General features: G+C 37.1%; 2 protein-coding genes across 3 annotated transcripts; both read right to left on the bottom strand.

Moving 5' to 3' along the window:
* Positions 1-1,900: 1,900 nt before the first annotated feature.
* On the bottom strand, positions 1,901-3,422 carry LOC129757073 (uncharacterized). Of its 2 annotated transcripts, none has more exons than XM_055754192.1 (3): positions 3,366-3,422; positions 2,218-3,306; positions 1,901-2,141 (listed from the first exon to the last, which is right to left on the bottom strand). In XM_055754192.1, the coding sequence occupies exons 1-3, from the start codon at positions 3,408-3,410 to the stop codon at positions 1,932-1,934; spliced, it is 1,344 nt and encodes a 447-aa protein (XP_055610167.1). In that variant the 5' UTR covers positions 3,411-3,422; the 3' UTR covers positions 1,901-1,931. The 2 variants fall into 2 exon arrangements, with proteins under 2 accessions (XP_055610167.1, XP_055610168.1); XM_055754193.1 differs by having other exon boundaries at positions 3,378-3,415.
* Positions 3,423-11,783: 8,361 nt separating this feature from the next.
* On the bottom strand, positions 11,784-13,469 carry LOC129758164 (probable cytochrome P450 313b1). Its single transcript, XM_055755627.1, has 5 exons — positions 13,176-13,469; positions 12,858-13,119; positions 12,673-12,799; positions 12,036-12,603; positions 11,784-11,981 (listed from the first exon to the last, which is right to left on the bottom strand). Exons 1-5 carry the CDS (start codon positions 13,384-13,386, stop codon positions 11,815-11,817), a joined length of 1,335 nt encoding a protein of 444 aa, XP_055611602.1. The 5' UTR covers positions 13,387-13,469; the 3' UTR covers positions 11,784-11,814.
* Between the last annotated feature and the right edge of the window lie 4,695 nt (positions 13,470-18,164).

The raw sequence follows: 18,164 nt of genomic DNA on the forward strand, positions 1-18,164 counted from the left end.
TCAAAACACGTGGTTTAAGATGCTGTCCTCCTTTAGATCACCAACCACATTCTTTTTTGTGCCAGGTGAATGACCTCCTTCGGGACGCGTTTGTGAACCTGAGTTTTGGGAAAGGAAAAGACTGGCCTTTAGAACTCGGTTTCCGAAGGGGAAGGCGAAGCTTGCTCGAGAATTCGCGAATTGGGATTTATTTGTTTGACTTCGCGATTAGACTTGGTCGTATCGGGAAGTTCCGGTTACGAAGTCAAGCTAGGCCAGCTTCGTCCGAGGGCATCAGAAGCTCCCAACTCACTTACGTCCGGAAGAGACAGAACTAATTTAATAAAGTAGTTTGTCGATAGGTAAATTTGTAGTTCGAAGTGTGATTCTTAGACTTTATACCTCAATCTAAACAGACCTCTTTTAATCTAGTCGCAAGGTAATGGCAAAAGGGCAAGATAGGGTAGTGCAGTGCAGTGCAGACCTATAAAGTGCATTGGAGGTAGGTGGAGAACCTCATTGGGTTGAGAGGAAATCCGGACCCGTGAAATTTATATTCCTGCTCATCAGCTACAGGTTCGACGCATGCTCACCCAACATCCACCAAGTCGGCGGACGCCGAGTCGGTTTCAGGCCACAATCGATTCCTATATCTCTGCGGGAATCACCATAGACAACGCCAGCCAGATTCGGAACGGTGTTCCGGATTCGCATGCGCCGTTAGTGGCCGACATCAAGCCCGTCGGTTACTTCAGCCACGTTTGATTACTGCTTCATCGTTCTTAGCCTGTCTTCCCCACGAAAGCAACGATACTTGCAACGGTTTTCCAGCGGGCACCCCACGTAGCTGCCCAATTGCTAAGTGGTTACCGGCCAAGCCAAAATTGGTCTAGCCACCCATCGTAGCCACCTGCGTAGCCCGTCAACCAGCATCCATCGACCGAGAGAGCAACAGGTAGCTTCAAGGAAGTAGCTGAACCGGCAAGGTAAAAGTTTTCACCGAAACCCCGCTAAAAAGCTACCGGACAGAGTGAGTACTCGTTATAAGCCATACTTGCTTCATTAGTATTTGCTGTACAGTGCATCACTTTCCCTAGTATACGCAACTCTAGCCGTTTTCGTTGCACTAGTGGAAAGTTAGTCCGTCACATTATTTTGACAGACTATAGTAATTTATCGGACAGGCGAGCCGAATAAAGTAGCCACTTCGTCACCCACAGGATGGGAAAATCCTAATTAGAATGGAAAATTAAAATTGAAACGGACCTGATCAGTCCCGTTTCAATTTTAATCATCACCAAGCTTCTCCACCAAAAGCACTGCCACAAAAAGTTTGAAGAGGGAAAAAAGTAGTCAGACCAAACAGTACTAGGTATGTAAAACTCAGACGGCACACAGAACAAAATACAATAAAATCATGATTGTAATAAATTTATGACTACATTTGTGATGATGATGAGGAGGTTGGGGTAAACGGAAAGGGGGTCACATTTTGTTCGTTGTTCGCGATTGATTTATTTTTTTGCTTTCTTTACTGCGGGGATTGGCCGCGAATCCAATCAGAATCCTTTCTTTTCCGGTCCAAGTAGAGGGTTGAATCTCACAATTGATTGTTCTTGATTTTTGTAATTTCAGGGTTCTGACAAAATTTGCCCGTATATTGCCCGGATTTTTGGTCGTCAATTTTGAAATCAAAATAGCAGGATTTGTCCGGCAAGGATACGTGCTGAAAAATTTCTGGCAACCTTATTATAGCCCACAAAAGTGCACAGGTGGTTTGATGCAATCCTGCCTTAAAAGGAAGGACTTTGGCTAGCAACCAATCAAAATGTGCATATCCGAGATACTCCACCACCGAATATTAAGCTCATGATTGTTTTGAATCGGACTAGAGAAAAGTTATCTCAGTAATAAGGCATGATATTTATTTATTCAACAATATAATTTCTTATTCACGGTAGCATTTCTTCGGCGAACCGCGCCTTACACTCGTTATAACGGAGCGTACGATCAGCAATCTCCAACACTGCCTTGCGTACTTCCATCTGCAAACAAGCCTCGATCGTAACCTCATTGAAGATCATCGCATCCTCCACGTGGAAGAATATCTCATTGGCCTTCAACTGTACAAAGTTTTCCGTCTCGTTCAGAAAGTGTCCCAACTGTTGATCAGAAGATTAAAAAAATCAAATTTGTTAATTAAAAGAGATTTTCAAAAGTTACAAAATTAGAAAAAACCTCATCAATGCAGGCCGTCAAAGAATCTGGAAACATTTGCTCCATTGATGCACATTTTTTATAGCTTTCAAAAATGAAGCTGACAGCTTTGTCTGTTGATGTCAACATCGAGGCAATTTGGCGATAAGAACTCATCATATCGTCCTCAAAATCGACACATCTATAGAAGTCGTCAACGAGTGAGAAGCTGTATTTGTCAACAAACTTAATCGAATCAGCTACACAGGTGAGATCGGTGCTGCCACCTAGGAAGTCTTCCAGGGGCTCATCAAGGAAAAGCTGTCGAACCTGAATCGACACGTTGTGAACGGACTCTAGCACAAGGTCCAAGATTTCGATCCAATCCTCGATGAATTCTTCGAGTTCGTCCTGAAGAACTCCTGTTTCGTTGTCCAGGGACCTCATGAAAGCCGATACTTGTTCGACTTCCTCCCAGTCAGTGGTGAATTCCGGTAATAGTGTAGTGAATTCTTTCTGCTTTCGTATCCATCCAGCTATGAAGGAGGTAAAATTTTGGTCCATATCACGCAATAAGGTGCCATTGATTTCGTTTAAGCGAGATCGAACTTTGTCCATGTTTAAACTGATGTGGGCTGTGATGCGATCTTGGTCAAGTTCTGATGAAACGATTTCAATTTCTTGCAATACACGGTCGATGGCAACCCTATAATGATCGGCAGCTTGTTCTATGCGTTCCATAAGCTGCTCAACATCAATCAACCGACTTTCCGAAACTGCTCGGCAAAGTTGACTCACCGAATTTACCAATGGTTTCGTTACCTGTTCATAAATTAGGTTTCCATTGGATGTCACAGCCTCTTGTAGACTCCAAAGCTCTTGACAGCCAGGAATCACATTCCCTATTTCATGATCAACGAGTTGTAGAATTTGTAGCAATGTGTCGATGCTAGCCCGGTTCTGAGTCAAGAAATTTTCAAAAACGCCGTGAAGATCATCGGATAAATGATAATCAGCAATTTTGAGGCCTTCGATACTGTTCGGTATCATTTGGGCCATTGAATGAAGTTCCTTCTTGAGGCCATCTTTGGCTTCCACCACCTTTGAAGGAAGCTGGGAAGCTTGTAGTTGCTGCATTAATGAAAAAAAAAAATCTTTTATAAGACTTTTACTAGGCATGTTAAACTTACCGTTACAACTACCGAAAGAATCGTTAGGCAGAGAAAGACCTTCATCTTTATCACCCGGTATCAGCACAGTGAATGATTTGATTCAATATCAAAGCCTAAATCTGGATTGTGGAAATACGGCTCATCAAACAAAGCCGACTTAGAAGATGATATGTTCCGGTACTGCTCGGAAGGGTATAATTTAGTGACGTTGCATCCGTGGGTGTATGATTGTCATGTTTGGTGACGTTTTTTTCCATGTTCAAGTGGGAAGGGCAGTTAAATTGAAACAGTTTTGAGTTAATCAAATGATCGTCGCACTAGGAAGCAAGTGAAAGAAAGTGCTTATTTGAGAACATTTCAATTGAAAGCTAACTCATATGCATGTAAGTGATCATAAGATTTTTGTTTGACTTTTTTGTTTATATAATTGCATATCCATAAACGTTCAATATATTTGAAATTTTGGGGAACCTACAGTTTCTTAAACTTAAAAAAATCGAGTGGCATGGAAGAAATTTCTATTTTAATACAAATCACAAATTCTGAATACCTACACAAAAAAATAAATCAAACTTATAGAAATTGTTGGATGAAGCACATATAAAAAGTTTTGTAATTTACTAGGTAAGACCGAAGAGTCAACACAAAATCTTTTTATTTCCTGTTGAACATTCAATCAAATAAAATAATCAATTATTAAAACGAAGATGATAATCAATTCTTTTTAAATAGTTATTACAAAATTATGAATATCATTTTCAAGTAATTTAAAAAAAATAGAGAATCATAGTCCTCATCATTTTCGACTGTTGCACCATTGCAGTCATTTGAAACAAAAGTGAGCGCCAACGAAATGTAGCTCAGCTTCGGTAGCTCAGCACATTTGCTTAATTTATAAAGGCTTTACCTACGGCCAGATTTTTATATGAGAAGAATTTTGTGATTTGATCCCAATGTTCTGAGATGCATTTTCAACGATTTCACTGAAAAGTCGTACATTCGGAAAAGTATTAACGATGAGTTTACATAAAATCAATAAATAGTACCAATTTCTTTGAATTTGAATGAATTGGAGTCAGAAATCTAGGGTCTACAGATCCTGTGACAAAAATTCGTTCAACATCAGTGAAATTATTATTATTTTTTTTTGACAATTTTGCTCACAGCGTGTGATTTTTTCCCAAATAGATTGATAATTGAAAAAACAATTACACCATTGCTTTTGGAAAACCCCTCATTTTCCCAGTCCCAGTCCTAGCTTCGATTTTTGAGGATAAAAAACTGAAACCTTGAACGCAAATTCTACAAAATTAAAAAAATCGTTTTCTTGATTGACCGACCAATATTTTTTTATGTCAAATCGATTTTATTTTGGTCTTGCTTAGCTACCGACAAGGCCACATGCCAAATTTTAAAAAGATCTAACTATGGGAGGGGTTGCTTGAGTCTCAAGCGTGAATGGGTTTTAAAGTTATTTTACTCGAGAGGAGTAAAAAATACTGGTTTATCATAAAAAAGTTTTGTCTTCACTGGGCGATTTCTCAAAACTTTAATTGAGACAAATCCTTCACCCGAAGACTGTTCAAAGATTGTATTATGGCCAAAAATAATTCTCTAACAAGCAATGAGTACATTTTACGCATTGCGTTTTATACAACAATTTGTAGCCAAAATACAGTCTTTCACCCGCAATAACGTTTGGTTATTGCGTCATGGTCAGATCTTTTTTCAATTGGACATGCGACCTTGTTGTAAACTAAAAAGCAATTTTAGCTTCAAGCGTGTTGGATTTGTCATGTTTTATTCTTTATAATTATATTCTTCAAATCGTTTAGAAGCAGCAAATTGATGTTCAACTTTCTTACTTATTAAATATATAGTTTTGGTGTAGTTTTGGTTGTTTTTTGTGGTATATTTTTGATATTAAAAAATAGGGACATTTTTCAAGTGTAGTTCAATCTAGAACAAAAGGCTAGAAAAGCTAGCAAATGGTAAAGTTTGAAGAAAATAACTTAAAGGGAATAGTGTGGGACTAGAAAATTTCATGAAGGCAAAATTTTATTTGTAATGTAAAAAAATTTAGCCCCTTAATTAATGCAGCATCATCGTTCATCTTTCGATTTTAATTATTGTTCGGCTTTAACACATTAAGGATCACGATGTTGTTATTTTGGACCGCGAAGAAATTTTAAACAAAAAACACCGAAATTCAGCATTGACTATCTCAGAATTCACTGGATCAAAAGTTACAAATTTAATATATTTAAGCCATCGAAAGTATTATGTTCAATTTTGTGAGTGTCATGGTTAATCATCATTTGGATTTGTTCCGAACTACCTTAGCATTGCTAAGTTAGCAATTGATAAACTAGCATTTGTTAATATTTGATGGTGTTTTGTATTCTTCATGTTGAAAAAAAAAAACTCGTTAAACCGTCAAAATAGAGACATTCTAAACAAAGCCGAATTTTCATATCAAACTAGCTGACCCGGTAAACTTCGTTTTAGCTTTAAATAAATAAATCACAATAAATGTTTTGTTTCATCTACACGTCCTTAACTGCATCGAGCTCGTGAATCGATTTTTATGAAAATCGTAATCAAAGTGTACGGCTTGTGTCCCATTTAATGTTGTTTTTGTATGGGGACTCTTCCATAAAAAGTGAGAATCTTGAAACTACTATACAAACCATCTTCGACCCAAAAAAAAACGAATACCAAATTTCACTTTATTCCGACCAACCGTTTATACGTGATGGTGATGGTGTTGCAGTCTTTTAAATTTCTGCAACTTTTTTTTTTATAGGAGTCCAGTTCTGGTTTTAAAAATATTAAACATGCCACGTTCCCCTCAACAAAAAAAATATCTAAAAATATTGAAAAAAGTTATCAATGTTACCCCATTTGAAGGTACTTGGATAAGTACACTAAATGACTAAAGTTCGTTAAATTAGTCAAAAATTCAAAAAAATATACTTCGAAGTTATCGACGTTTTTCGGTGAGTTTTAAAAATAATCAAAACAAATTACCAGTTGTCCATACGAAGAACAAGGACGTTAATGTTGTGTATGACATAAAGTGTGGAGGATGTAAGAAATCGTATATAGGAGAAACAATCCAATTTTTAGAAAAACGATTAAAACAACATAAAACAACTGTATCCACAAAACAAATAAGCACAGGTCTAGCTTAGCACTGTCTAGAAACAGGCCACATTTTCGATTTTGAAAATACAAAAATATTAGAGAGAGTTACTGGATACAACGCTAGGATAACTGCCGAAACGTTCTATATTAAGTTGAGAGGAGACGATAATGTCGTTAATAGGCAGAGAGATTCCATAAATTTTAAGACCGCTTTTGACCCAATAATATCCAAGTTAACACAGACACTGACAAACAAATGTAAACGCAAAACAAAACAAACTGTCCAAAACCAAAATAGTTTAGACGATGGCCAGTCAATTGCAAGTTTAAATAAAAATTTAGATTTAATGTGTAATTTTTAAACGTAAAATATAACTTTAGTATCCACTGAAGAGGAGCGAATGCCATAGTAGCTCAAATCGTATGGACAACTGGTAATTTGTTTTGATTATTTTAAAAACTCACCGAAAAACGTCGATAACTTCGAAGTATAAACAATCGCGGTGATAAAACCAAAAATCCAAATTCAAAAAATAAAAAATCACTTGAAATTTTTGTTTAAAATTGAAAATTAGGATACATACAAAATCAGGGAATATTTCTGTTATTATTAAAAACTACTACTTTCTTCACTGGGAGTAAAGGGTGATACGGTCAAAATTTGGTCAAGGGATAACGCGTGTTAATCGGTGAAATCGTTTATTTAAAAAATTAAATTAAATCTCTTTTTCAAGTTCAATTAGTATAAAATTCAGGAAAAATATTCAGTTAGGCTTCCGCTTTTCCAAATCCGAATTGCCGGGCCTTATGCTTAACCCCTGCCATCAGATTTTGTACAGCCACCTTGTCCACCTTCTTCGCCGCAGAAAGCCAGTTTGCCTTGAACTGCTGCTCGTTCTTAGCAGTTTTTTGGTCTTCTTTATGTTCCGCTTGACAATAGCCCAGTATTTCTCAATTGGGCGGAGCTCTGGCGTGTTGGGAGGGTTCTTGTCCTTGGGAACCACCTGGCGTACCATTTCATGGCCTTTTTACCGTAATGGCAAGATGCCAAATCCGGCCAAAACAGTACGGAACAACCGTGTTTCTTCAGGAAAGGCAGCAGACGTTTATTCAAACACTCTTTCACGTAAATTTCTTGGTTGACAGTCTTAGAAGCTATGAAAATGCTGCTTTTCAAGCCACAGGTACAGATGGCTTGCCAAACCAGATATTTCTTCGCGAACTTTGGCAGTTTCATGTGCTTGAAAATATCTGCTACCTTTCCCCTTCCTTTTGCCGTATAAAACTCCTGTCCCGGAAGCTGCTTTTAGTCGGCTTTGACGTAGGTTTCGTCGTCCATTACCACGCAGTCAAACTTCGTCAGCATTGTCGTGTACAGCCTCCGGGATCGCGCTTTAGCAGTGTTCGGCATAAAAACGCTAATCCGCTAATCGCTTGTTAGTCCGATAACTTTTTGTTAGCGGTTTAACTTTGCCGCTTAATTTTGATTGAGCTAGCGAATCAAAAAGTTCCGCTATTTGTTGGTTCCGCTAAATGAAGAACGCTAACTTCCATTTACTTGTTTCAAATTCACAAATTATTACTGATAGAAGTAGACTTTTTATCAATTCACAAGTAAAGGAGACATCGGGCATCATTCCTACACCAATATGCGCTCCAAGTGAAAATGGTCACTTCGAATGGTCTCAGGGCAGAAGTGCCTCACACAGATTAAATTTTTTTTCTCTTTAAGTACTTCTTTTCTCAACATTCTCAGACAAACAATTCAATAAATATTGTTAAACAGCACGGTATAAATAGACAAGGTAGGCTACTAACGCGAGTAAACAACTCGTTTGAATGTAAACAAGTGACGTCATTACTATCTTCCTATAGTGTGCCAGTCAAATAGTTTTGCCCCTTAAGATAATGCTGCATACACCGAGGATCACTAGGTGGATAGTAATGACGACACTATCGGAAAGATATCACCTTATTATATTGTACACCGTGGTTAAACAGTATGAAACTATTATAAATTCATTTATATTATTCAAAGCTAGAAGGTCAATTTTAGATACTGTTTTTTGCTTGCGAAAGTAAAGTAAACGGCCTACTTGATCAATATTTTAAATGACTTTAGCATGGTCGTCCACATGCGGTGATTTGTTAAAATGTGATTTCTAGGTTAATAGAAGGATTTTCAAAAGCTTTTCCAAGTTTCTAAGTTTTTTTAGATCTTACAATTCTATCTCACACGACAAGTCTCGAATAATAAATGCTGGAAAAATCCGCTTTTAACAACTTGTTTTAAGTGGATGAGATATTTACTTTCTTCAAAGCAGATTTTACAAGTATTTCAAATCAGGTAAAATAAATAAAAGATAGTATCACCATAGAATGAATTTGCATTTTTATTTCATTTAGTTTTTTTAGATACACGTTTGGCAATGGTCCTATCCCTGATCATACTGACAGGACACTTAGAACAAAACATCGATCATTTTCTGGCTAATTTTTTTCGCTACATTTAGCAGGTTCGCAATACCGACGGTAGGTGGCGAACCTACCATTTTTCCGATACAAATGCCTTGTAGGAAAAGTGTACATGTTTAGCCCGATTTTATCGTCTCAATTGCCATTTTTTTTTCGAAAGTTAGTTGGAACTTTATAACTGGGATAGCATTTCTTCAAATCGATAGAAGCGCACTCTGGAATCGATATTCGACGAACTGTTGGAAAAATTATCCAACAAACGAAACCGAGTGTCCAGTCAGTATGGTCAGTGCTCTTATCATGCGAATTTTGCACTAATATTTTGAAAGTTTGAAAAAAAGTGAAACTTGGTTAAAGATTATTCAAAAGACTGGGCATAATAAACAATCCGCACTATGTTTATAAAGTATTTGAGCAAACGAATTAAGATGCAACCTTAATCCATGCTGTTGCCATTCTGTTTACGTTATTGTTTATCAACAGTTAGCGATTAGTGATTAGCGCTTTAAGCTTGAAGCGATAACTTTTTCCGCTCATTTAGCGGTTTTAATTAGCGATCGTTAAATTTGAATGAGTTAGCGATTTAATTAGCGCCGCTAATTTTTCAATTAGCTATGCCGAACACTGCGCTTTGGCCGTCGTATTTTGTTTATCATCGTGATTTGGAGTCACTACCTTCTTGTAAGTCCATAATCCGGCTCGTGTTTTGGGTCGATACACGGTTGTAGACGATACACCCAGCTTATTTGCGGCATTTCAGAGAAAGAGGTTATGGTTTCGCTTGAAACTACCGGCAACTCTCTTTGTCGTCTCAGCGGCTTCCGGTTTTCGATTTCCCCCCGATCCAGACTTCCTAACTGTCGACAAACGTTCCCCAAACACTTTAATTACATTTGTAACGGTTGATTTGGCAACTTTTAGCGATTTTGTCAGCTTTGCGTGCGAGTAGCTCGGATTTTCGGAATGCGCGAGCAAAATTTTATACGCTGCCCTGCTTCCTTGGACGGCATTTTGACTACTGAAAAGTGAATTCCAAAATCAAAATAGGAGCAAAATTCTTAACACTCACACACCTTCAAAATGAGGGGTGTTCAGCTTTTTTAAATGCAAAGTGAAAGAAGTACGTCAAGTTGATATTGACCAAATTTTGACCGTATCACCCTTTATTAACTGAAGGTTTATTGTTATTGTCTCATGCTAGATGACTCTTGTTAGTATTTCAAAATTTTCAAACAAATTGGTTTATCATTATCAAACTATGAAGTTTGTTAGATAATTTATCAAATCCAGATCTTTAGTCAAAGGATATTTTACCGAGCTTTAATCCAGCAATGACATGACAAAATCTCTATTGAAATGTTTACATTATTTAATTGATTAAAAAAATCAATGCTTACAAATGCTTTCCGAAGTGCCAGTGCTAAAAAATAACAAAATGCTAACTATTAATATCCATTTACTCTTTTAATGGACTTGGATTTATGGCTAAGAGACTTGTGACATATCTTGAAGTTTCCAAAAAACATGAAAGAAGTGTAAGGCTGGTAAAGTACTGGCGGAAATTCTCATTGCAAAAGATTAAAATCTGTGCAGGCAGATTTTATCGTGAATGTCGTAATTCAATGTATTCTTAGTTATTTATTCAAAAAGTACCATTTTACTTCCGCCACTTTGTGCGATTGTAAATTGAAAAATCAGGAAACCTGGCATCGCTGATCAAAGCTCCGATAAAAATCACACACTCAGAGGAAATCTTATTATAAATTTCATAAGATACATCTTATGAACCACTTTTTTGCGTCCAAACTTATTTTTCATAAGAGTCTTATGAAATTCTTTCAATTTTCATAGATTTTCTTATGAAAAATAGAAGAAACGGCATTGTGAAAAAATGATGAACACATTCATTCATAGCATCAGTTTTTTTTTTCATTATCTAACAGTACGAAGCAATCGCCAGTTCATAGTTATTATAGTTTTCCTTCAATGTTAAATGTTATTGTTATCTCCGGAATGGTACGTTCGATTTGATGTTTTTGGTGTGAACGTTTAATATATTAGTAAACTAAAATACATTATTTGTTTACTTTTCAGCAAGCTGATCGGCAAAAAACGAAAGGTCGAAGATTAAAATGCGGCAAAAAAAAAAATTTGATGGAGCTGTCTGTTGATGCGCTGCTGATGGTGACCATGAAGGATTTAATTTTAAACGAATTTGGCAAACAATAAAGTGAATGTTTTCAGCATGAAATATCGAGAATTTTTCTTATTAGAAAGTGATTTACTGTTTCCATAAGAATCTCTTATGAAAAGCAACAACCTCTCATTGAAGTAGGCGTTCATCTTCAGAATTCATTCGCGTCATAAGACAATCTTATGAATTTCATTAATTTTTCTTATGGCATACATAATAGTATTTTTCTGAGTGCAGTATAATACTTCCATTTCTGTCGCCAGATAGCGCTGTTCGTGTCTCCCGTTTTCTCGTTAAATGGTGTATATCGGTTCAAGTATATCTGGTAACTGGTTTAAATGGTTCACATAAAAGATGAACATAAGTGGACCAAGATAACTGCCTTGGAAGATTTCAAGGCCAAGATAATTAGTAAATAGAGACAACGGGTTACCTCTGATTCCAAAAGAAATTATTCAAAAGAAATTAAAAAAAATTAGAAAAGATATTGAATGTTGGAATGAATTTTTAAAGAAATGTCGTTTACTACTCAGTAAAGTATAAATAATAATAACAGGGTTTGAAAAACAAATGGAGAGTAAAGTCTATTTAAAATTTATAAACCTTGTTATATAGTCAGCATTAGAATCTACTTTTGAATTTTTTAAATATTTAGTATGTTTCTCTGGTCTCCAGACGGACTAGATGCTGTCCTGCTAGGAACAGCATCATTCCACTTTCAAACTTGAGATCCTCAAATCTTAGACTTGTATTGAGCCTGAATTTTCTAAGCATATAAACTATCATTATTTTCATACTGATGTTGGCATAGCGATGACCTACGAGAAAAAAATAAGCATTTGGGTTTTTAAACAATGGATTCCAAGATTTACCGATACAATTCCTTGATCCAGCAGAAAACGGGATATATGCGAACGGATCACGTCCTTCTAATGAATTGCCTTCTTCGAATCGATCTGGATTGAATTTGTCACTGTCCGGGCCCCAAAGATCTTTCCGTCGATGCAGGGCAAAGATGCTCATCAAAAAGACAGTCCCCTTCGGAAATCGAGCTCCATCCAGTTCAATTGACGAGGTTGTTTCCCTAGCTATGAGGGGAGCCACCGGGCATAATCGCATGGTCTCCCGGAAAAACTGATCCATATATCGGAGTCTGGTGAGAGTTTCAACCGTTAGTGGGTCTTCTGGGTCAAGAACTTCGGAGATCTCCTTGAAAACTGTCTCTTGAACGTCCTGGAACATAGCCAGTAGAAGACAAGCATATGCCAGAGTTAGGGCTGTCGTTTCACTTCCGGCTGCCAGCATACTGTACACATTGTGAATGATTTCCTGATCGGTGAAACGACGCTTCACCAGACTCGTATCAAGAAGCTGCTCGATGAAAACTTTTGGAGCTTGTGGTGATTTTTGGTGGACATTTTGTCTTTTCCTATCTAGAATCTGAAATTTGTGATTTTTTTAAATAAATTATGTATCGTGCTTAGAAAACAAAAACAATTTCAAAAATACCCTCGAAGTGACTTCATAGCATTCATAACGCAGATTCATCTCCTTTCGAAAATCTGAGGTTCTCTGATAAACAATATCGGAGTGTAAATGTGGAGAGAACAATCGTTTACTCACAATCCCTGAGAGTCTTGAAAAGTAAATGATTACTCATAACAGATAGTATTGATCATTTCAAATAACGTTACCTGTCCAATCGATCCACGAGTGTTTCCAAATCGCTATTTTCAGTACCCAGTTGATCCAATCGTGATCCCAATGTGGTTGCGCAAACCATTTCAAGTGCAGTTTGAGAGGAAAACTGTAGTATATCAACTTCAAGCCCTTGACGTGTCGAAAGACGGTCGACCAAAACTGCCGAGAGATTTTCAAACATGGGAACAAAACTGCTGAGAACTCGACTGGAAAATGTTGGATTCACAGCTCGTCGCTGTTGATGCCAAAGGTTAGCTAGAATTGAAAAAACAAATGAATTAAATTAATACAAATTTTGAATGAAAACTAACCATTAGCTGCCCATAAGCCGTGATCGACCCGTGAGAATCGATAGAAGAAAGGTTTTTCCACACAATCGGCATTGGTAAGCACTTTTCGGATCAACTCGGGATGAGTTACTCCGATCGTGAGTCGACTACCAAACCAAAGTTGAAAGACTCGTTCATGACTGCTGAACACTTGCGTCAACGATTCGAACACCTGTTGTCTACCTTTTCCCATGAAATGTCTAGCATTCCCCAAAACTGGATACCATGGTCTGATCAGTGGGATCGTTTTAAGGTATGATAGGGATTTTTTAGTGTTCACATAGTTTAAAACCAACAGAAATAGCACTAAAACTAACAACCATCCAGAAACAGGCATTTTATTTAAGATCTTTTCAATAAAAGTTAGAATTGGATTAAAGTTGCTGAACCTCATGACTCGATTACTTTACACTGAATGAACTTGTTTACCATTCCGGACTCAGTTGTAGCATCACTCGCTAAGTAGTACTGGGTTTCTGGCAGATTCTACATATAAACAGATAATTAATGCTCCACAGCAGTAAAAAAAATTGTGCAATTTCTCATGAACGAGAGAAAGCTTCTAGCTAGATAAACAACTAAATTAACGAACGCGGCTCTCATACAAATCACGTCTCGACAGTTTTTATAACACGCTTCACTATTTTCACCGTATAAGTTCATTCGACGTCTATAGACGCTGCTGTTGACCCGGGATTCCGTTCATTCAGTTCAAATAAGCCTGCCGGAAATGCGGGGTCGGGAATACGCGTTAGGCAATAAAAGCTATCATTTTGAGTAATTGATGTTTTGATTGTTCTGTTTAATGCTGATATCAGTTTGGATTTCAATTGGAAACGGGGATATGTATCAGATACGTCACTCAGATGAATAAATAGTTTAAAAAAAAATTCATTGTTTTTTATGAAATAATGTAACAGTTTTAAAAGCTCAACCAGCATTCGAGGTTGGTAGATTTGTTGCAAAGTGAATTTAAAAAAAAAGTTTTTTTAAAGTTCCATGATTTGTTACTCTTATTAATTCATCTATTACATCTTTTAATAATTGTTTTTGATCTGATTCAAGTTCTTTTACTTAGAGATAACATTTTTTGCATCAGCGCACACATCATCAGCCCACGTGCTATAAGGAAAACCTGATCTCTTTAGTTAAGAACATACGATCAAAAGAGAAGAGAAAAATGAACGAAAAACTTTCCAAGCTTTTTAGCACCATCAACAAGAAGGTCGGCACATCTCCTCAAGTTTAGGCCACTTGTGTGCAATATAGCGAGCAAAAAAGCTCAGTTTAAAGCTGAACCTTAAATCAAACGTTTCAATTATTAGGGTGGTTCATAGAAGGAAAGAATTATGAGCTTTGGAAATAAAAAATAATTATGATTATAAATATGATCAACTTGTGCACACTAGAGAGATGAGGGCGTAGAGAACAAATTTTTGCAAGAGTACAACTGAAAAACATCATGATTCGATCTTTGAAAAAAGTACATTTTTCAAAGATATGTTTTTCAAAAAATTCTTGTTCCTAAATTTTATACAAGATATGAATATTTTAATTTTTTTAAATTTTGTTTGAGTTAAAGTCTACACGTGAAAAATAAACCAAATTTGTATCAAAATTTTTAATTTGCAAGCTATTTGAAAAAAGCTATTTTTCTATTCTAACATATTTTATTCAGCTGACCAAAATCCCACGCAACCAAACGTCTCATACTACTTAAACTCGTGCCTCCAAAGTTCGAATTTCGCTGAACAAAAGTTCCAAAGGGAATTGGTACCGAATTTCCTCGAATGTGAGCATGAAAGTTACAAAAGGTTCCTCAAATAGCCTTCTATGGACTTGAAGTTCCAAAAAGTTCCCCTAATAGCGTTTTTTGTGACACGTCATTTGCATCCACACGGTATAAAAGTTACAAATAAGATCTAAAATAGCCTTCTGTGGACTTCAAGTTCCAAGAAGTTCCTCAAATAGCCTTTTTTGTGACATGTAAATCGCATCATTCAGAATAAAAGTTACATTTTGGGTCTCAAATAGCGTTCTATGGATTCGAAGTTCCAAAAAGTTCTTCAAATAGCCTGTTTTGAGACATGTCCGCCATTTCATGATTTTGAAATGTGAACGAACATCACAAAAGGGCATATAATAAAAAAAAACATTTTTTGGAGCTTGGAAATTGTTGAAATTAAAATTTATATTGAAACTTCAACTCGAAACAACTTAAAGCAAACTCGCAAATGATAGTTTTTGTAAAGAGTAAATATTTTGACTTCATAAGATTTCGTCTAACTTTACCTACTTACCACGAATTAAACACACATTGAAAGTCAGTTGAAGCAATTCATTAATAAAATTTCAAGATAAACTCAAGGATTTGATTAATTTTATGCTTAACAGTTATAAACATGGAATTCCATTTTTTTTAAACCGATATTATTTCAGCGGATTATTAATTTATACGCCGTTTCGTAATGTTTCTTAGTAAAAATCAACATGCGTTTTTGCTGCTGGCCGCTGGCTGCCCTTGCGGGTATTCTAGGAAGCTTATTATCACTTCGAATTTAAGCTGCCGGTAAGGCAACATCTAGGCGTGGCGTCGTGGCAGCGTGTTTGGCTATCATCTCGGAGGATCGGGTTCAAATCTGGTACCAGGACTTATTTTTTCCATTAGGTTGTTTGATTGCTTGAGTAAGCGAATCAAATAATTGTGTAGCAGAAATGGCGTGCGTGCTGGCATGTATCTAACAAAGTTAAAAATAAACCAATTAAGTAAAATCCATTGAGGGAGGTGATGGGGTAAAAAAGATGGATGCCGAGAAATCAGCAGCACCACATGGGCTGCTAAGCAGAGAGAAGTTTTTTTTGCTGATTTAAAGTTTACTTGTGGGCTGAATAGAAGGCCGTTCAAATCTGTAATGGAACTTCAAAGTTTCAATAAGAACTTAAATTTTGGGCTGAATGAAACGCACTTCAGCACATTGATTATGCTGATTAAGCTGTGTTGGACCTTTTTAATGAGACTTTTGGTTGCTTGGGAATGTTTACCAAGCATGAATAAGTCTCCCTTTTTGACCCTAGTGTGCATGTATTCACATTGATCGACATCATTGAAAGCATTTTGTATGAATGACCCAGTTTGCCGATTTTAGATTGTAGATTTGATATCTGAAATCGATTTTCCACCTCTTAAAACCCAGATGTACAATATTGCATGACACTCGGATGCATAGTAACGTCAGCATAGCAAAAACAGTGAGTTGTTAATTTAGATCATATGCAAACGATTGTTTTCATGTAATCCAAATTTCAATACGTAAACATTGAACAAAAAACAGTGAAAAGTGTATATGGACTTCTCCTTTCGCCGACCTGTGACTAGAAATTTCATACCCTAACTAAATAGCATGTCTCTCAAAACTCCCATGTGCAATCCGATGCATTATTACGGCAATAAAGGGCGAACACGAAATAATTGGGAAACATTCAAAAGGGCATAACTTTTTTACCATTGGGTAAAAGTCAACCAAATTTTCCACATTTTCTCATTGATGTGTACTGTTTACATGCTGTCAAACTCGAAGTCGTGTTTTTGATTCAACGAAAATGGAGGTGAACTAACGCAAGTTGAGAAAACAAATTCATTTCAAACACCTGGAATTTTCTGACCAGCCGCACCGGTAGTTGAGAAAAATGTTGAACATTCACCATTCAACCGTCTCCAGAGTGTTGAAGCGGTTCCAGGAGCAATTGACGTTAGACCACACGACAAAGGAGCTGGAAGAAAACCGAGACCGGAGAACAAAAAGACGGAGGGAAAGGTGAAGCGGATGATTAAAGCAAATCCCAACGTCACAAGCCGTGAACATGAAGTATCACTGTCTGATCAGAGATATAGAGGCTTGAGACTCTCCAAACATAAAACTCTCTATGAGGGGGATCTTACAGGACACCTAAAAATTCTGAAGATATTTAAAATTAACTCACTTATTGTAGAGAATGATGACTGGATGGAGCCCGTTTTCAACCTAGACATACCATACAATGTAACTATCAACGATAGGGACGTGTGGGAGTCAGGTGGTCCTGTGGTTCCTCCTGGATCGATTAAATTCTTTACTGATGGGTCAAAAATGGATAACAGAACTGGGGCAGGGGTGTTCGGACCTAGACTCAGGATCTCAATTCCTATGGGAAACTGGCCAACAGTATTCCAAGCAGAAGTTCAAGCAATTCTAGAATGCACTTTAGCCTGTTTGAAAAGAGGATACAGATACACAAATATCTATATATTCTCTGACAGCCAGGCCGCTCTCCGAGCACTAAGTACGTTCACATGTTACTCCAAGCTAGTATGGGAGTGTATTGTTGCACTAAGAAACCTGGCCATACGGAACAGAGTATTTTAATTCTGGGTTCCAGGCCACTGCGGTATCCTAGGGAACGAAGAAGCAGACCAGCTAGCTAGGGAAGGGTCTCAGGGCCTGTTAATTGGACCTGAACCTTTCTGCGGAGTATCTAGGAGTGCCTTGAATATGGAACTCAAGAACTGGGAAAAGCACCACTATTGTCTCCAACTGGAGGACAGCAGAGGGAGCAGCTCAGGCGAAAAGATTCATTGAACCAAGCGCACGACTCTCCAAAAACATGTTGAAACTAAGTAAGCACGAGTTACGTACTTACACAGGTCTCTTGACCGGACATTGTCCAACAAAACAACATCTAAAACGGATAAACATTATTCAATATGATGACTGTCGGTTCTGCGGGTTCGAAAAAGAAACTGCAGAGCATCTTCTATGCAACCGTTGCGCCCTCCTAAATAGGAGAGAGCGTGTACTTGGGGCAAAGTTAATAAGCGCACAAGACATATGGTTGCATATCAGCCCTAAGAAGGTTATATCATACATCTTTGATATCATACCCGATTGGGATAAAATGCTTAGTTAGCAATCAACTGTCACTTCAACCCATAGT

Source organism: Uranotaenia lowii, chromosome 3 (assembly GCF_029784155.1).
Source record: "Uranotaenia lowii strain MFRU-FL chromosome 3, ASM2978415v1, whole genome shotgun sequence".
Lineage (NCBI taxonomy): Eukaryota > Metazoa > Arthropoda > Insecta > Diptera > Culicidae > Uranotaenia > Uranotaenia lowii.

What these genes read in the sequence shown, in the direction of transcription:
- LOC129757073 (XM_055754192.1), bottom strand. Translation starts at nt 3,410, where the DNA reads ATGAAGGTCTTTCTCTGCCTAACGATTCTTTCGGTAGTTGTAACG. An exon ending in TTCTTTCGGTAGTTGTAACG is followed by an intron (nt 3,307 to 3,365) that starts GTAAGTTTAACA and finishes TCATTAATGCAG; the next exon opens with CAACTACAAGCTTCCCAGCT. An exon ending in TGACGGCCTGCATTGATGAG is followed by an intron (nt 2,142 to 2,217) that starts GTTTTTTCTAAT and finishes TCTGATCAACAG; the next exon opens with TTGGGACACTTTCTGAACGA.
- LOC129758164 (XM_055755627.1), bottom strand. Translation starts at nt 13,386, where the DNA reads ATGGGAAAAGGTAGACAACAGGTGTTCGAATCGTTGACGCAAGTGTTC. An exon ending in CTCGTGGATCGATTGGACAG is followed by an intron (nt 12,800 to 12,857) that starts GTAACGTTATTT and finishes TTACTTTTCAAG; the next exon opens with ACTCTCAGGGATTGTGAGTA. An exon ending in TGGATCAAGGAATTGTATCG is followed by an intron (nt 11,982 to 12,035) that starts GTAAATCTTGGA and finishes TTTTTCTCGTAG; the next exon opens with GTCATCGCTATGCCAACATC.